Here is a 20,035-nt window from a genome sequence, read left to right as displayed (position 1 = left end):
AGGTGGCCTCGGTCTTGGGAGTTCGGTATAGTTGAGTGTTGCTTTGAGGTAACCTGTTGGTTATATTTTTGGGTATGGTTTTCTCTCTTTAAGGTTGTTCTGCTCCAACCATAAAGGAGAGCTTCTTTTGTGGATGATTTAGGAAGTCCACTTCTGGTTACTGTATATGGGTTGGGATACCCCTGAAGTATCCCTTTAATTTTATTTATTCATTGCTGATAAAAAAAATATATATATATATATATATATATATTGTGAATGTTTTTTAATTGTTTAATTAATCAGATTCAAAGAAAGAGCACATTGAAACATTATATCTAAAATTTTCTTTCTGAGCATATATTATAAAGATAAAGATATGCTTTGAAGACTAGTAAAAGATCTTGAAGAATCAAGGTTTAGTTTATTAATTTATCTTTTCAAATACTATATAAAATGGAAAAGTCGAAGAGAAAGATACACAACCAAGAAATCAAATACATTTTTCTACAACACAAGTTTTATCATGAAGATTTTGTACATCTAGAGTCTTTTGGATTGTGTATTAAATATTGAAATTCTTCACTTTATAAAGTTATACCCTACAAGTATATCTGAGGGTGTTTTTATATGTTAAGAGTTCTTAACTTCAAAGGAAATTAAAAAGTTATAACCTGGAGATGTTTGTTAACTCATTTTAATTTGGAGAGATTTGTTAACTCGTTTTTTTTTTGTTTTAACCTTGAGAGGTTTATTAACTCCTAATTAAGTGATTTGATTAGTAAAACTTCTTAAACTATTTACTTGATGAAGAACTAAACTAAACGTAATCAAATGTTTTAGTGAACCAATATAAAATCTATTTTGTTGTTTTTCTACTTTGTTAATTGGTAGAAGGTTTCACTTTGTTTAACTAGATGATCTAGTAGATAGGTTTGTTTATATGTTGTAAAAAGAGTTTAAAATTCTATTCAACTTTCATTTCTAGGCCTAGCTGTCCCTACAAAATTGAAAAATTGTTTCTAACTTTAACAAAAAAAAGTTATTAAAATATTATACATTAAATTTTAATTTCATTTCTTTATACCGGACAGTGTAGATCTCTCTCTTTATAAACGAGGCATATGTTAATTAGTGTTGGTAGTTGAGAGTGATTTGAGAATGGGGTTTCAATCTCTCTTTAGTTTCTTACTCTTGCTACTGCCTACAGTCTATTCCTCCCAGTATCTTGGGAACAACCTTCTATCTAATAGGAAGATATTCCCCAAACAAGAAGAAGCCATTACCTCTTATGCTGCCATTTTTGATGCTGGTAGCACTGGAAGTCGAGTGCACGTCTTCCATTTTGACCAGAACTTAGATCTCCTTCACATTGGCAATAATCTCGAATTTCAACAAAAGGTATACCATCTTTTCGGCATCTAATTTTTTGCTTCATAAGCTATAATCATGCATCTAAACGGTAGTAATCATTCTATCTTCACTTCTTGTTGGTTCTTTAAGACATAACTTTCGTTCTTGTGCTGTAGGTCGCACCCGGTTTGAGTTCATATGCGGATGAACCTGAAAAAGCTGCACAATCTTTGATTCCACTTTTAGAGGCAGCTGAAAATGTTGTCCCTCAGGATCTGCACTTCAAGACACCTCTTAAGCTTGGCGTGGGTGTTTCTCTTCTCTTCTCTATAACATGAATAAAGTTTGGTCGAAAATCTGAACCACTTTTTCACATAATGTCTTTTCATTTTATTAATGATGCAGGCAACGGCAGGTTTAAGACTTTTGGAAGGGAATGCTGCTGAAAATATATTGAATGCGGTAACTAACCATGAGCTTCATTTTTCTAACTATAGTCTTTCATCTTCTTCGGTTTTCATTTTGTTATCTTGTAGGTTAGGGATATGTTCAAGAACAGAAGTACCCTGAACGTTCAATCAGATGCAGTAACTATAATCGATGGAACCCAGGAAGGTTCTTATCTATGGGTATGATATGATCTTTCTCTTCGTTGCTTTATTCATTTGATTTCACGTTTCATTTTTCTTTCTCTTAAGAATATTAAAAGTGCACAACGTTTAACACACACTTAAATATCTATAATGATGCGACAGCATACATGATATTATTACCGTTTGTTGGATATGTCATCGGATATTATATTAAAAGATACCACGTTTTGCTTTACCTATCTTTGTTTTTAATTAACCTTACTTTTATAATATGGGTAGTCGATCAACACAAGATTGCTCTGATACTGGAAAAACATTGGACATGTTGTGACCCATGATCTAATAACCTGATTTGAATTTTTTTTTTATCAACAATAAAAAATAAATAAATAAGAATCACTTCACATTCACGAATAATCTAATCTTTATTATATAGATATAATCCGTTCAAAGATTCCAATCCATAACTAAAAAAACACCTAATTGCAGACCCTAGACCTAAAATCCCATAGAAAACCTCCAATCCAGAAAGTCTTAAACAAACACCAAAAAAAAAGGAAAAAAAATCCAAAAACATGTCTCCTCACAAACCACCATCTCACAAAAACACCATACAAGGAACAATCAAACAAAATCCACCCCGCAACAACAACCCACCAACCAAACATTTAACCAACAAACTAAATCAAATCCAGACATACTAGGGAATCAAGAAACCAATCTGAAAACGAGAAACATGGTGATTTGGACTTTGGAAGAGACCCAAGACCAAGACTTCAATAGAGTCAAAGAGAAGATTTCTAAGTGATCCATCACACCGCTTTTGAAAATGACCTTATTTTTATGACACCAAATCTCCCTTACGACCGCAATCCACACACTCTCCAAAACTAAATTGACTGATTCATAAGCATTACAAATGTTGAACAGTAAGAAATGTGAGTAAGAGTCTTGGGGGGCAACCGCCTTCACCCTTGTCCACGTAAAACACAGATTCCAAACAAACAAAGAAAATCTACACCAAAAAAAGAAGTGATTAGTTTATTCCTCTTTAAACCTACAAATACAACAAAAAATATTATCAATCACAACTTCGCGTCTAGCCAAATTAACTTTAGACGCAATCTTGTTTTCCAACATCTTCCAAGCAGTAACTTGAGATGAGGGTAAAGCCTTAATCCTCCAAAAGAAATTAAACAAACGTGAGTTTTCCCCTTCACTCTCACCCTTTAAAAGGTCATAAGCAGAATTAATTAACCGAGAACTAAAGAGACTCACCAACTTGCCAACTCCAACTGTCATTGGAAGACGAAACGGGGCTCAAACCTTGCACAACCTCAAGAAGTTGACAAACCTGAAGCTTCTCTTACTCAAATAAATCCTTCTCCAAATCAAATTCCACACCCAAACATTGTTACTCCAATCCCCACAAAGGTTCAACGAAATATGTTTAACAAAACTAAGAGAGTAAAGCCCCGAGAATTTACTTTTCAACGGAACATTCCCCACCCACCTCCACCCACCTGTCATCCCATAAAAAAAAAACCTTCCCGTTACCAATTTCCCACTACCCCACTCTTCCATCTTCCAAATCTCCTTCAAGTCCCTTCACCAAAGTGAATCATCGTTGCTCAACCCGAATTCTTTCAAAGATCTCCAACCACCATATTTAGACTTTAATACCTCCTTTCATAACCCGCTCTTTAGTTGATCCCAACCGTCAAATCCATTTTCCTAGCAACCGTCAAATTCATTTTTGTCACTGGTGCCGTCAGTGGTGTTTGGCTCCATCCATAACTAGGGCCACACAATCCACTCTTTACCACTTGTGCAAACGATTTGTTCACCTTTCTTGCTCCAGACTTTCTGAGAAAATGCAGGCCTCTACCTAAGAACCCGGTTTTGCTTTGGGGGCTCCCTCCTAGAGAACTTTGTTTTATTAACCTGCAGCTAAAGCCAATCCAAATTGAGTCTAGCTCTCTTTCCAGCATATCCACGTCCCTCACCCCATGAAAATCTTTCAAATCCAAAACGCTTATTCCCAGAGTTAAGATTTCTGGGAATTAAAACATCTAATACTCTCCCCCATCTGAAAATTTTCCACATATCCTTCACATGATACTCTTGAAAATTAGTGAAAAAGAACGAAAAATCTGACATCTTCTTACCTTCACTCCTTACCTTCTCTCTCTATCCACATTGTAGCTAATTGCGTTGAATGATATGAACTGGATAGCTTTTGTTTATTTTTATTAATTTATATCTTATTATTTTTATTTATGTCTCTCTCAAAAAAAAAATAGATATTACTTATATATGTATAATGTTTTAATTTTATAATATAAAATAGGTTAACGGGATGAATAAATAATTTATTAGTTCTGGAGGTAATTATAGGGGAAATATTTTTCATATATTGTTGTGTATTTGAGTGGTGCATATATAAGTAAGTTGGAGGTTTTGTATGTGTTGTAGGTGGCAGTGAATTATCTATTGGGGAGGTTGGGCAAAAGGTTTTCAAAGACGGTGGGAGTAGTTGATCTTGGAGGTGGATCAGTTCAAATGGCATATGCCGTCTCAAGGAACACAGCAAAAAATGCCCCACTAGTACCCGATGGAGAGGATCCATACATAAATAAACTATATGTCAAAGGCAAAAAATACGATCTCTATGTTCACAGGTTTCATTTCTTATTCTCCCTATACTCATTCCACAACTTTAGATTCACATCATTTTCATATTTAACACATACCAAGTAAATTGTCAAGTGTAGATGGCGAAAAATTTACTAAGATTCCAACGTAATTTCTTAAAGAAAATTACTAGAATTCGCAAATTATACACAATTATAAAATTGGGGAATTATGCACCATTATAAAATTGGGAATTTTTGCTTCAACTTTTTAATTTTAACAATATTTAATATACATAATTTTGTATTAAATTTTTTTTTATTAAAATTATGTCTAGTAAACATGATTTTAACATTTTTTGTTAAGGTTATGTTTAATGTTTAACTACTAAACACGACTTCTGTTGTGTTTTTTAAGATTGTGTTTGGTAAGTACGATTTTGATTTTTTTTTCTTTTTTTCTCCTGAAGTCATGTTTGGTTAGTATGATTTATGTTTCATAAGAGTGATTTTTGTTTATTTTTTATACTGAATTCATATTGGAATAAGACTTAAGTAAAAATAAATAAAAGTCGGTGTATTTATTTATTTTATATTGAAGTTATAGTGAAATAATACAAAAATAAAATAAACTCAAGCATGACTTCAATACAATAAAACAAACACAACTTTTTAAGAAAATAATTCTATTAAACATATATCAAATACGATTTCCATGTTATAAAAATTAAAATGTTTTTTATGCAAACACGTGTTACACAGTTTTGTAATTTCTCTACAATTTGTTTCTTTTGATAAACTTTTCGAAAAATTATACATGGTATATTTTCCCAGATGGCTATATATTTTTTATACACATGAACCAAGTCATGGTTAATATTTAGTTTTAAATATCATAATATCTTTTTCAGTTACCTGCGCTATGGTAGAGAATCCTTTCGTACTGAGATTTTGAAGGTCACCGGTGGTTCAGCTAACCCTTGCGTTTTGGCTGGATATGAAGGTAAACTAACACATTGCTTTTGTGTCACTCACTTCTTGATAATATGTTGAAAGATGGCAATAAGAAGTGAGTTTGTTATTTTTTATAGGGATTTATACATATTCAGGAGTGGAGTATGCAGTGTACCCTCCAAGTTCAGGGTCCAATTATGATGCATGCAGAGAGATAGTCCTTAGGGCTATCAAATTGAACGAGCCATGTTCTCATCCCAATTGCACATTTGGTGGGATATGGGACGGTGGAAAAGGAAGTGGACAAAGAACTCTTTATGCTACTTCATCATTCTATTACCTGCCCGAACAGGTATGTACATTATTTTAGCACAACTTTCTAATTTGGATTTCTTTCCTCAGGCTACACTAATAGTAATTTCATTGTTTGCTCTATAGGCTGGTCTCATTGATGCAGAAGCTCCAAATGCCATTATTCGTGTTGTGGATCTTGAAAACCTGGCTAAGCAAGCTTGTGGAAAAACATATGAAGATGCCAAATCCAGTTATCCACGTGTTGCAGAAGAAAGAGTTCCATTTATATGCATGGACCTTACATACCAGTATGCGTTGCTGGTTGATGGATTTGGTAGGTTTGCACTATGATCACGTTTTCATACAAATTGGTCATTATTATTAATATTATATGTAATTTTGTATTTGCTTCTGCATTTTGTTTCCAGGCCTTGATCCTTTGCAAGAGATTACACTGGCTAATGAAATTGAATATCAAGATGCTGTTGTGGAAACAGCATGGCCTCTTGGAACAGCCATAGAAGCTATATCATCATTGCCTAAATTTAAACGGTTTATGTATTTTATGTAAGCTTCTATATATGTGTAGAACTTATGCGAGTGCTAGTGATATCCAATTACTAGAAATAAATGAAACTTTCTACTTTAAAGATCAGAGTATGCAGGTGAGGTTTTGTGGCGGAAGAAATGCCCCCACACTACCCTAAAAATATTTAAACTACGATTTTTAAAGACAGTTAAGTGACGGTTTTAAAATCGTAATCTATACGACTTTGTCTAAAATAATATAATATAAATGATAATTCAAACCGTTATTTATATTTTTTATATAAATAACGGTTATTGTCTGAATCGCTGCCTATTTATATCTCATAGATAAAAATACTTATCAATCATCGCCTAATATCTGTCATTTAAAAGAACACTCAAAGGAATCATTCATTTATCGAATAACTCACATTGACTTATCAAGTCAATTTCATTCCCTAATGGTGCATCATATGCGTAATTCCTCTTTGTGTTCAATCTAACATTGGGAATCACAAAGCATTGCTCAAACGCTTGCCTCAGTTTCTAAGTAATCTCCTTTGTCACATGTTGACTAATTTGTTGTCTTAATTGAATAATGACTTCCTACTTGGGTGCCTTAGGAGAATACTGTCGTGATACAATTTTGAAACTAACGAATGTCAACCCCAGATCCTACAATACGCACACGATCAAGGTGTTCACTTTGTCCAATAAGTGCAACAAGTACATCTTGATGACCATGAGGGACAAAATTATTTTGGGAGCTTTGCTCAACCAAAGAATCTTGCAAGACAAAATGATTTTATAAGTTTTCAATATAATCAATACCTAAAACTTTTTTATGAGAAGAAATTAACTTGTTGTACTTATGGACAAAGTGGGCCTTGATAGTACCTTATGTGAGTTGATTTTAGATGTTCCATTTTAGAGGTGACACTTTACTTAAGATTGAGATTTTTAACAAGAATATGGTGAGACATAGGAAAGATCCCCATTGAAAACGAACTTAACCAAGTGGTTAAGTAAGTGTGAAGGTTCAGTTCCAAAAGAAAAGAGGAAAATCACATAATAAGGTGAACATGATGTATGGTGTGGAATGTAAAGACATGAAAGGAAACACAAGATATGGAAGGAAATCGAAATGAAGCAAATCAAGAATACCAACACAAAGATAAAAGTGTAATGGAAAAATGGAAGAAAGGATGAAGGAAAGAATGCTCATGGTGGGAAATTGAGAGTGGACACGCCACTTGGAGTATGGTTCCTCCAAGATGAGTGTAGGAGGGTCGCCACTTGAGATCTCTCAACTCACTCAAGATAAGATCTAAAGCTAGAGAACCAAGCCTCACACAATTTGTGCAGAGTTTTCCTTCTTTCTTAAAATTCAACTTGAAAATACATGGAGTAAGGCACCTTATTTATAAGAGATGGTGCTTTGGTAAGCAAAAAGCAAGGGTAGGATGGGAAACACTAAAAAAGGGGCGACCTTAAGGTTTAACTAAGTCAAAACCGCACCCTAGGCTTGTCCTTCTAGAAACTAGGTCAAATTTCCTTCCTAAAGGGTTAGGCACAAGCTAAAATGATAACTACACCCCTTATTATGCTATAGACACCTATTCTAGCCTATCTTGCTATTTTGGACCCCCGAAGTGAACCCAATTTATTTACATAACTTTTCTCTTGTGGAAAAGACCAGAAGGAAGAACTTCTCATATTCTGGTTTATAGCTTCTTCTTCTTCTACTGATGCTTTCTTGAGGTTTAGTGGGGCTCGACTTTGTATACTGAGATGGCTGACCTTTTTATGAAGTGCTTGATGTGCCCTTAGTCATCTGCTAGTTGCTTTGGTTTGTATCATGCCTCCTAGGTTGGTAAGAATTTGTCCTCAAATTTAGAACTCCTGCAAATAACATAGTTAGTTTGTTCCCAGAGAAGATATTTTTAAGTTTAGGATGTGAAACAAACTCATGTACATGAAGCTTGGGGAGTTCACATGGGTGAATTTTAGATACAGGCCATGTTTGTAGAGAATGTTTAGGGAAGTAATGTTTTGTTTGTGAAAATCCTCTTAGAAGGGGATAACCTTTAGGAATTTTTTGAAGATCATCCCTAAACTTCTTTAACAAAGATGTCAAGTATTTAGAATTATTTGAGAATGGAAAAGAGAAGGAAGAAGTATACCTAAGAGGTGCAGTGATTTTCGTACGGGTCAACAAGATGAGACCCGCTTTACTTTCCTCTTCCTTTTCATTTCCTCTTTTGGCTTTTGTTTTAATTTGGTCTTGATCTACCTTTTGTAACATTGTGGTTCTTTTATTTGGACAATTGGTAGCTATGTGCTCAAAACCTAAGCATTTAAAATATTTTGTGCTTGAAGTTTTGGTGGGTGACTTAGGGTTATAGGTAGAAGGATTATTTTAGAAAATTTTTGGTAAGAAGTGGTTTATTTTGAAAAAATGGAAGGAGAAGTTTTTGTAGGATTTTTGTTTGTATCCTTCCATAAATATTTGTAGAAGTCATCATTATGAGAATTTTTTAAAGTTGTTTTCTTCAAAAGTTGTGATTCCACCTTGATGGCTAGGTGAACCACTTTCTTTAAAGAAGAGTACTCATATAATTCTACAATATCTTAAATTTCTCTCTGTAACCACTTACAAACCTAGCTATCTTTGACTCTTCATTATCATGCATATTAATTTTAGTCAAAGTTGTTTCTAAGTCCTTAAAGTATTCATTTACCGTCATAGGTCCTTGATGAAGCCGTTGGAGCTTCAACAAGAATTCCTTCCTATAAGGAGGAAGAACAAACCGCGCACGGATGTATTCCTTTAAATCGTTCCAAGAGACCACGACTGACCACTTGTTCAAACCAATGTCCATTACAATTTGATGCCACCATTGAATGGCATAATCTAAAAACTCTAGGGAAGTTAACCTAACTTTTTGGTCCTCGGCGACCACATACACATTAAAGAGTTGTTCTACTTTAGCTTCCCATTCTATATACAAATTAGGGTCATTGTACCCACTAAAACTAGGTAATATTAGAAAATGAAAAGAATTCTTTGGTTGTTGTTGGTGTTGATGGCGCCTTTCTCCAAAATTGTGCAGTCTCCAATCTTGTTTTTGACTCCCATGGTGCATATGACGTCTAGTATCTCTTCTAGACTCTCATATCCTTTCTCTAGTTTTCCTCTCTTGAGCATCTTCTAGCCTTTGCATTCTTTCCACTAGTTGCCTCATTTCTTCTTCTTTGTGAGCCAAGCTCCTCTTGGCATCCTCAAGCTCTCCCAAAAGACATGCCTTTAGACGAGATTGTGATTTAGAAGATTTCCCTGAAGGTAGATGATACATGATATTGCACAAAGAGAAAAAACAAATTAGTGGAAAAGATTAATAACCCTCTCCTCACTTGTGTCACTCTTTTGCGCAGTAAAGAAGAGAAAAGATCCAAGCACTTAAAAAGACTGTTCTCTCAACAAAGGTCTATGTTGGGATTTCAAGCTCTCAAATGAAAAAGGACAAAGCCTTTAACACTTGATATCAAAAGAACCACAAAAAAACTAAAGAATTGTAAAAGACACTCAAAATAAAGAAGCTAAACCAAGTTGGGGAAGAGATTATGACAAAACTTTTAAAGAAAGACAAGCAAGAAAATGTACACAAAAAGGCTCTAAGATACTTGCTTAACCTTTAACAATGAAGTTTTACTCTTGCTAAAAATTGTAAAAGCAAAATGATCAAATTCCACAATGTTGAAATCAATTTGCCAAATAAAATGAATCCGCTTTTTAGAAATGTTGGTCTTGCAAAAGAAGTTTGCACAACTTGTCCTTTTCTTTTTTATTATTCTTTTTCTGGTTTATGGAGTTAAAGATGTCCATAATCTTGTCATGCATATTGTCATTCACTTCCAGTTGTCACAAAAAAAAAATGGTATTCAAATTAAATGAACACTTGAAATCTATGTTTGGAACTTTTCCCGACCTGTCCTCGGTCATCGCCCCAGAGGCTGACCTCAGACATCACACATCGATGCTTGGTGATGGAAGGGGAGCCACGAGGTGGACCCCATACGCACTTACCAGGGGATTGGTTGGTCTTTCGATATTGATATTCTAAGCCTGATGTCGGAGATCGATATCGGACCTCGCCTGTAGAGGGAGAAGATCGGACATCGGTCGTCTGAACGCTGTAAAAGGCCACGTAAGGCGGGCCCAACAACCATGACAAGTTAACAGTTAAAGACATAAGATATGTGGGAAGCCTAAGTCACGAGGGATCCATGCACGTGGTATGTATGACGCATGAAGGTGCAACACATGTGAATAATCCTAAGAGGCGTTAAAGCCCATTAGGGTTATGGTTTCCAGGGAAGCTGCATGCATGGCACGTGAAAACTTAAGGCACCCATGAAGCAGATGGCGCTAGAGAATAGGTGCACAAGTTGGTACCCAAGCGACCACTTTGTTATTCATTGCACTCCAGTTAAGGAAGGCTCCATGTGCCAGATACGCTAATATTACCTAAATAGCGGCACAGGGACATTCTCCAAGGAACCCTAGATAAGGGTAACAACACAAAGGTAAAGCCTAGTTTCAGCCTTTATAAAGGGTGCCAAGAACCCTAGTAAGGTACGCAGTTTCTAAGACTGAAGCAGATATACACACTTGGTGTTTCTTTACCCTAATACTGACTTGAGCGTCGGAGTGCAAAAACTTCTCATGCAAGATTGAAGGGTCAAAGTTGTTGTTAGAGTCAACCGCCGAAGGGAGTCAACCGGCAGGAACAAAACTCACTCAACTTCTTCTCAAACAAATTCTAGTTACTTTGATACCTTCACAATTAAAAGCAAAATAAGTAGAAGCCAAATAAGGACTCCTAGAAACACTAAGAACATATGTCTCAAACAAAAAAAAGAGGTAAGAACAAAAATTGGACACAAAATAACATTCAAAAGCTTATTGAATGCTATTGAATAAAGAGAATGCTGAATTGAAAAAGCAAGAAAGTAAAGGATGAATTTAAATTTGCTTGAATGTAAAGGCAATAATTTGAAGGTGCAAGAAAACTAAAGTGCCAAATCAACTCAAAGCAAACATGCTAAAAAAACTAAAGCTTTGAATACCACATGATGTGAGTTGATTTTAGATGGTTCCATTTTAGAGGTGACACTTTACTTAAGATTGAGATTTTTAACAAGAATATGGTGAGACCTAGGGAAGATACCCACTGAACATGAACTTAACCAAGTGGTTAAGTGTGAAGGTTCACTTCCCAAGGCAAATTGGAAAATCACATAATAAGGTGAACATGATGTATGGTGCGGAATGTAAAGACATGAAAGCAAACACAAGATATGGAAGGAAACCGAAATGGAAATGAAGCAAAACAAGAATACCAACACAAAGATAAAAGTGTAATAGAAAATGGAAGAAAGGATGAAGGAAAGAATGCTTATGGTGGGAAATTGAGAGTGGACACGCCACTTGGAGTATGGTTCCTCCTAGATTGTGTAGGAGGGCTACCACTTGAGAGCTCTCAACTCACTCAAGATAAGACCTAAAGCTAGAGAACCAAGCCTCACACAATTTGTGCAGAGTTTTCCTTCTTTCTTAAAAAATTCAACTTGAAAATACATGGAGTAAGCCACCTTATTTATAAGAGATGGTGCTTTGGTAAGCAAAAAGCAAGGGTAGGATGGGAAACACTAAAAAAGGGCAGCCTTAGGGTTTAACTAAGTCATAACCGCACCCTAGGCTTGTCCTTCTAGAAACTAGGTCAAATTTTCTTCCTAAAGTGCTAGGCACAAGCTAAAATGATAACTACACCCCCTATTATGCTATAGACACATATTCTAGCCTATCTTGCTATTTTGGACCTCCGAAGTGAGCCCAATTTATTTGCATAACTTTTCTCTTCTGGAAAAGACCAGAAGGAAGAACTTTTGATATTCTGGTTTATAACTTCTTCTTCTTCTTCTGTTAATGCTTTCTCGAGTTTTGGTGGGTCTTGGCTTTGTATACTGAGATGATTGACCTTTTTATGAAGTGTTTGATGTGTCCTTAGTCATCTGCTGGTACTTTGACTTGTATCAATACTTGGGATTCATTGTAACTATTGTTATACGTGTCGGTCGCTCAGTCGTGCTCCCTACTGTTCCCTTACTTCAGTACTTCACTCCTTCAGACTTCAAAATTTCTTCTTCTTAACTCTCTGGACTCATTCGGGAGTAAACTTGCATAAGTTCTCCGATGATCGACTAAGTACTCTCTGTATTGAGAGTGTATATTGTTAAACTAATAAAAGCATACCTTCCTCCATTGTAAAAGGCTTATTTATAATATTTAGTAATGGACCATCTGATTGATGGTCGTATCTGACATATATGTGCACTAAATCATTGTTAGTTGATTTCTCGGTGTGTAACCTGAATTTATAAGGAGGTATCTTTGAAACATATCTTCAACAAATCAGTGTTAGCTGATTTCTTGGGGTGTCACCCGGATTTGATGGGGTGTGACCTTGATTTATAAGTTGTTTCCTTACTTTTCCTTTATTATAGTTGTTCTTTTAATGTGGTTGATCAATTGGTGGGTCGATCACCGAGACTGAGTAACGTGGCTTATTTGTTCTTGACCGATACACTTACAATTTTTGCTGAGACTATATGTGATTACCCATAACAAATAATATAACTAATAATTCAATCGATCTAACTTTACAATTATAAATCATCTAACTATAATTTAAATAATAATATAACTATAATTCAAAAATAAACTAACTAATAATGTAATTAATAACTTAATTAATAATTAAAACAGTATTTAATTAATAATTTAAATAATAATCTAACTAATTATGTAATTAATAATATAACTAATAATTGTAAATAATAACCTAACTAATAATTTAAATAATAACTTAACTAATAATTTAAATAATAATGTAACTAATTAATCAATTCTAAATTTATAATTAAACTGATGATTTAAATAATAACTTAACTAATAATTTAAATAATGTTCTCATTGGCTAACCTCGTTCGTATTCAGAACTGAGCTCCTATCTGAAGTGCACTTGCTTAGTTGTGTTGAACCGAGTTCGGGATGCTTTGGAACGAAGGAGGCTCCACTTGTTGATCACACTTCGAAGATCAAGTCACTAAGAGCATTCAAACTATAATTTTGTATCAGTATCGAGTTTAGAATAACTTACCTTTACTTAAACCCCTTTTATACACATTCCTTCAACAACTTTCATCAACCGGAATATTGTTTAAGCAATTAGAATATAATCTCAATAGTAAAACATTCTATTAACGTGCACCTTTATTTTTTAGTGTTATGCCACATTATTCCTAATAACTTTTATTTGCATTTAAAAGATATATGCTTTAATTAATTCATCTATTCCTTATGTTAATTTTACTTTAAGAATCTTCTTCGTATAGACTACCAAACGTCTAGGCCGACCTCACAACTCGTCTCTAGGCCCATACCTGCCCCAGGCCAAGTTGGGTATGACTTATCTAACCGAGCTTACTACACTTAAGTGCTTGGACTGAGGACCCGAGCACGTCCGGCCAGTACAAGCCCCCCAGGCTCGAGCCGAGATTGACAAGGGGAATAGGCTTTCCAGTGTTGGCAGTTGACATGAAGTTTCCTCAAGGGGTAGCTGAGGCGCGGTTACTGAAGCGTCCCATGAAAAGACGTTTCGCCTTACTAAATGTGGAGCGTACACGTGGAACTCACATCGATGGTGAGGAACTGTTGTCGCTTCATCTCCCTCTTTCGAATATACATTCTTCACTTTTATTCATTTCCCTCACATTGTTTCAAACTTCTTTTGCTCCCAAACCTTTCTTGCTTCCAAATCCTCTTCCAACACTTCCTTTTTCACCTTCGTGCCAGTGATTACTAGATTTCTAGCTTATAGCTTTAATATATATATATATATATATATATATATGGTCTGTTTCACTTCTTAATCAAGTTGAGCAGTGGTATCGAAATTTTATTTGGATTGATGACATTCTAAATAAAGGCATAGTTACAGTTAATTGGGATACAATTTGTTCTCCTCTTGAAAATGAAGGTTGGAAGATTATTACTCTTTGTCATGAAAATAATGCATATCTTCTTAAGCTTTCTTGGAACTTTGCTTATACCAACAAGCCTTGGTCTTTTCTCTTGAAAGCCAGGGTTCTTAAACCAAAATACGAGTTTAGAATGGTTTTCTTTGCCTTGGAATTAAGCATTTTATCCTACTATACTTGATTATCCTTCTTGGGCTATTCTTATAGGTATTGATCCTGCCTGTTGACCAGAACGCTGGAAACTGCCTCGTCAAAGGATCGACGTGTGCACCGCTTCAAACCTCCGTCCTTCTTCGAGATCCACCTCAAGAACTTGCAAAAGAACAGAGCGGCGCCGCTGCGGCCGATCGCACTCCAACGCCCAAGTCAGTGACTGAACCACCAAATACTAAGAGCAAAATCACTCAAGAAATCTCGAGGAACCGTGCAATGTTCTCTCTCACAGTAAGCTCTAGAACTCACAAGCGTAAAGAGTGTAATCTGAACGTGCGTACCTCAGAAAGTTCGTTGAGAACTCTTATATACCTGGTCACTTTCTCTCTCCTGGCAGTTACAGACCTGGACACGTGGCTCGCATCCAGCCGTACACGTGCGACCATCTGGAGCCTTCTTGACTTGGGCGCTGCTTCTGACTCTCTTTTTGGCTAAGTTATTTATGCATGGTGCTGCCCAGTGCATAGCTAACTTGGGAGCGCGATCTTTACTGGAACAGGCGAGTTAGGGTGCTCTCGTACACCTTCCCTGTGGTCTCGCCGGCCGCCTTCATAATCTGCACCACGTTCATCTTCGGCGATGTGCTTGTTCCGGCGATCTCCAATCACTTAGTTGCCTGAGTTTACAATCTGGCGACTTCATCTTCAACTGGGCGATCGCCTGGTAGGCTGGAGATCGGAGCACGCCAACTTAATAACTGGCGACTACTCGAGCCCCCCGACTTCCTTCCCTTCTGCGGATCTGGCGCCTTGTCAACACGCCTACACTGTAGCTTGGTGCCACGTCATCACTTCCGACTACCAGGGCGGTACACAAGCCCCCTAGTCTTAAGCAAAGACTAGTCCAGCGAAAAGACTAAAAGAGTCACGTCAGCACCGGTCTACGTGGCACTGGCGCAGAATTCCAAGCGGTTGTACTTTCTGCTTCTCTGACGCTCCACCAAACCCCTCACCCATCGCTCGACACGTGGCTTCATCAACGGTTACCTTCAGTTACCGTTTGTGCTTCCCAAACCCATTTCGAAAAACCCTTAAACCCATTTTTCACTCCACTGTTCCATCACTTTTCTTCGTATTCGCAAACGCTCTGACTTCCTTCTGCAAAAAAGCTCTCTACGTTCTTCAACACTCTGAATCACCAGCATCCTTCATCGTCTTCCTGATCATCAAAAGGTACCTCCTTTCCTTCTTCTGCTGGTTTTTCCTGCATTTTAACCGATTCGCATCATCCTGTAACTGTCTGGTGCATACGTTGTGGGTTGCTTTTTCCATTTCCCCTTCTACGTAACTTAGGGCTCCGTCAACCGTCGCAACGAACCTACGTTCGTTCGTTTTTCACCTTTCTTCCATGATCGAGTCAGCCTCTGTGACCCCTGACCATTTTTCCTTTTCTTCTTCCTTTGCAGCTGCAACAATGGCTCGCACAAAGATCACCCTGAATCCTCCTCCTTCATCACGAAACCCCTCTTCACAAGCACACGACCCACCGCGAGTACGTGGCGCTTCATCTTCCCAGGCTGAGAGGCCTGCACCTTCCCGCCCCAACCTGGCCCAGGCGACTCCACCTATCACCGGAGGAGCCCCCGTCCCCCCACCAGACTTCAAAAAACTCTATCCCTGGGCCAACTCGACCCTGTTGAAGGAAACGTCTTCCGTGAACACTGCTGGGGCAGTTTTGCGATTGACTAAGGGGGATGAGCCTCACCAAACATTTCATAAGGAGCACGATGAGAAGATGATAGTGCTACCTTGCCCCCCCGATCTGCCCGTTTGTGCCGACGATAAGGCGAGCAATGACGGGCCCTTCTGCTTCGTCTACACAACGCTATTCAAGAAGGTGAAACTAAAGTTTCCCTTTACACGTTTCGAGAGGGAGCTCCTCACCGAGCTCAACATTGCCGCCGCCCAGCTCCACCCCAACAGCTGGGCGTTTGTGCGAGCTTTCCAAGTGATGTGCGACCATTTGGGGTTGCCAGCATCTGTAGATGTATTTTTGTTTCTCTTCGAAGCCAAGCACCCAGGAGACCGCCTGTGGGTAAGCTTGAATGGGATTGCTGGGAGATCAATCCTCTACATCTTCCAGCAATCCTATAAAGACTGGAAGGGAAAGTTCGTCCAAGTGCGCCCCAACGACAAGGACACTTCCCTACTCGACGGCTTCCCCTTGTACTGGGTAAACAAAGGGAGCAAAGAGTCCAAGAGCTGCTTCAGGAGACCCAGAAGTCCTGATAGCATGGGTGCATTGGACAGGGATCTCTGCTTCTTTTGGAAGAGTGTGGCGGATGCCAACATCACCTTCCTCACCACCACCCTGATCTGCTTCGAATTCTTCGAGGACCAACTCGAAATTCGAATAGGTTAGAACATTCAAGCTCTTGTTTTAATACTTGCTTCTGTTAACTGTTTCTGGGCGTCTTGTGCGTTGTGCGCAAGACTTTGGTTTTATTTTTCTGCACCCTTCATCTGTTTTGCTGTGTATACTGCCTTATGCATTTATCTTCTCTCTGAACTAATCCATGCATTTTTGCTCTATGCAGATAACATGTTGGGCCAGGGCAAGCTTGCTGAGTTAAGGACGCTCGCCCGACTCCACGGGTTGGCGACGGGTTCTCAAACAGTGCCAAACTCTGTGGTGGAGATCGCCGCCGCACAGTGTCGATCGCCACCCAAGGGCCCAGCACCTTCTGATGCCCAACCCGCCGCCCAGCGCAAAAAACTTGTCCTCAAAAGGCCCAAGAGGAAAACTCCCCAGGTAGTCCACGAGGAGGAGGAAGAAGATGACGAGGTCACCGAAGATGGCCTCGTTACAAAGAGGAAGAGGGTGGCACCTTCTTCACCACCTGCCCCACCCCCTCTTCCAACCTCAACACCCCCATCCACGCCCGCTCCACCTCCAACTTTGCCATCTCCACCAGCTCCTGCCTCACCTGTCCAAGCCATTCCATTGGCAACTGCACCACCTGCGGTCGAGGCCGCCGAAACCAATTTCTTGGAGGACCCCCCGAGCGCCTCCACACCATATGTATCAGCTGGAGGGGGTCCTCCTTCAAATACCTCAGCTGCAGACATCGCTCCAATCGAGGATGAGGTTCCCATACTTCTCCAATCCTGATTACCGAATCCCCGACGTCGCCACCGCGCCCAGAAGTGCCTACTGAAGAGCCAACTAAAGAAGGTGGCGACGAAAACCAGCAACAGGCCCACCCAGCGCCTCTACAAGCAGCAAACCTCCCTCTCGAGGTCACGAGGATGTGGGAGCCTTTATCTGCTAAGCTGAAGACGATAGCAGAAGACATCCCTGCCATCATAACCAGAGCTGTGGAGAGCTCCACCAGGAAGCTCCAGGACGACCTCTTCAACCTTAAAACTGAGAACAGCACCATGAGGGTTGCGGTGGAGAAGTTGTCCTTCAATCTGACACTCGCGGAGATTGAGCACTCCCGAGTAGAAGATGCGATGAGCACCGAGCTCCGGTTGGAGCGCAAGGAGGCCACCGACCTCCGCCATAAGGTGCAGCAACTGGCTCAAGAAAAGATTGAACTAGAGAGCAAGATTGTGCCTTATCGCGTTAAGGTGGCTGACTTGGAAGCTTTGATAAAAACTGACGCCGCCAAGGTGAAAAAACTGGAGCAGAGGTCTGCTGATCGGGAGATCTTCCTTGGTAAGGTGGAGAAGGCGAGGGATGACGCCATGGCTGAGCTTGTCGAGGCCAACAAAGAGAAGGGGAAGATCACCGCTGAATTGGGTCAAGTGCAAGCGGAATCCAAGAAGGTTGCTGAAGACCTTCTCCAGGCTCAAGAGATCAACGAAAAACTCAAAAAGCAAGTTGAGGAGCTGGAGCAGCAGAATAAAAGGCTGACGGAACAAACTGAAGGACTCCAGAAGCAGATTGAAGATCTTAATATGAGTTCTGCCCAAATTCTGGCTGCTAGATTCGCTGCTGCACGGGAACAGTGTGCATGCTTGTTCCCCGATCTGGATCTCAGCATGGTGTCCTTAAACAATGAGGTGGTGGATGGGAAGGTGGTTCCCGTCGAAGACTAATCAATTTCCCCTCATCCACCACTTTAATGCTTTATCTTTGTATGCAGTTGTAATGAACTTTCTTCTTTTTCTTTTTACGCACCCCAAACTGATATTTACTTTAATGAAACTGCCTTTGTATTTCTTCTTGTAACTTCCTTGGCTGCTTTAATTTCTCTTGCGCAATCCACTTCAGAGAAATAACTTAGTAATTTTGTAGGCCCGATCTTGTACTTAACTGTTTCGGACCATTTCAACTTCAAGCAATAATAATCACTTTAACAACTCGTAATCTTAAGGCAATTAACCTTAGCGCAAAATTACTCTTCAAGCAACGAACTTCGACTCAACCACCGGCTTAAAACATTTCTTCACCCGATCTGCTTCATCAAAACGGGTCTTTTAACTTTCTCGCCACTGCTTGAACTTTTCCCGGTCGCCAAAGACTCTTGGCGATATCAGTTTCTTTCTGGCTTCATGCCTTGGCCATTGCTCTTTTATCTGGGGGTAGAGGCGCCTTTCGGATCCTTCTCTACCTTCCTGAACTTCAGAACAAAAGGCCGGGTGGCTAGGCGTTCTCTTCGAACCTACCTTAGCCACCTTCCAAACTTCGTCCACCCTTAACACCGTACCTGAACTCGTTCGAGACAAGAAGGATTTTATCTTGCCTGGACTCGCTCATAGGCGAGAAGGTCTTTTACTTGCCTCAATTCGCTCATAGGCGAGAAGGTCTTTTACTTGCCTCTACATTGCCCCGGGAGTTACATCTTCTCGCCCCCAGAAACACTGAGGACTTTTCACTGGTGCCTCTATATTGCCCCAGGGGTTACATCTCCTCGCCCCCAGAAACACTGAGGACTTTTCGCTCTTTCTCGCCTGCACTCGCTCGGCGGCGAGGAGGTCCTTAACTCGCCTCAGGACGCGCAAGGGCGTTGAGGTCTTTTAGCTGGTGCCTCCGATCGCTGAAAGACGATGAGGACTTAAAAACTTTTTAGAAGGCATGCAATATATCTTTAACTTGCCTTAAGCCACATACAAGTGACAAGGTCTTTCTTCAAAATTTTCTGAAAACAACAGGCACGCAATCTAAAACAACTTGTACTTCGAAAACTTCTCTTTATTGGGTGGCCTCATTAAAAACCCTCCTTAGGGAAAAAAGAGTGCCCCCTTCAAACTGTTTTAACAGAGACATTGTAATATAACTTCGTGTTTGTCTTTACTTACAAGGCTTCTTAACTGTAATACAACTTCAGGTGCGTGGCGTTCCAAGTGCGAGGAATCGCCCCTCCTTCCAATGTCTCTAAGCGGTAGGCGCCGTTCCCGAGCGCCTCGGTTATTCTGAACGGCCCTGTCCACTTGGGCG

General features: G+C 39.1%; 1 protein-coding gene across 1 annotated transcript; it reads left to right on the top strand.

Moving 5' to 3' along the window:
* Positions 1-633: 633 nt before the first annotated feature.
* LOC137813750 (nucleoside-triphosphatase-like) lies at positions 634-6,456 on the top strand. The gene is made up of 9 exons (XM_068616165.1): positions 634-1,380; positions 1,509-1,637; positions 1,738-1,794; positions 1,869-1,961; positions 4,401-4,606; positions 5,470-5,561; positions 5,650-5,864; positions 5,951-6,140; positions 6,235-6,456. The coding sequence occupies exons 1-9, from the start codon at positions 1,141-1,143 to the stop codon at positions 6,375-6,377; spliced, it is 1,365 nt and encodes a 454-aa protein (XP_068472266.1). The 5' UTR covers positions 634-1,140; the 3' UTR covers positions 6,378-6,456.
* The last annotated feature ends 13,579 nt before the right edge of the window (positions 6,457-20,035 follow it).

The sequence above is a fragment of the Phaseolus vulgaris genome, chromosome 1, assembly GCF_000499845.2.
Source record: "Phaseolus vulgaris cultivar G19833 chromosome 1, P. vulgaris v2.0, whole genome shotgun sequence".
NCBI classification, from domain to species: Eukaryota; Viridiplantae; Streptophyta; class Magnoliopsida; order Fabales; family Fabaceae; genus Phaseolus; species Phaseolus vulgaris.
The sequence above is the reverse complement of the archived record's forward strand: the minus strand, read 5'-3'. Positions and strand labels throughout refer to the sequence as shown.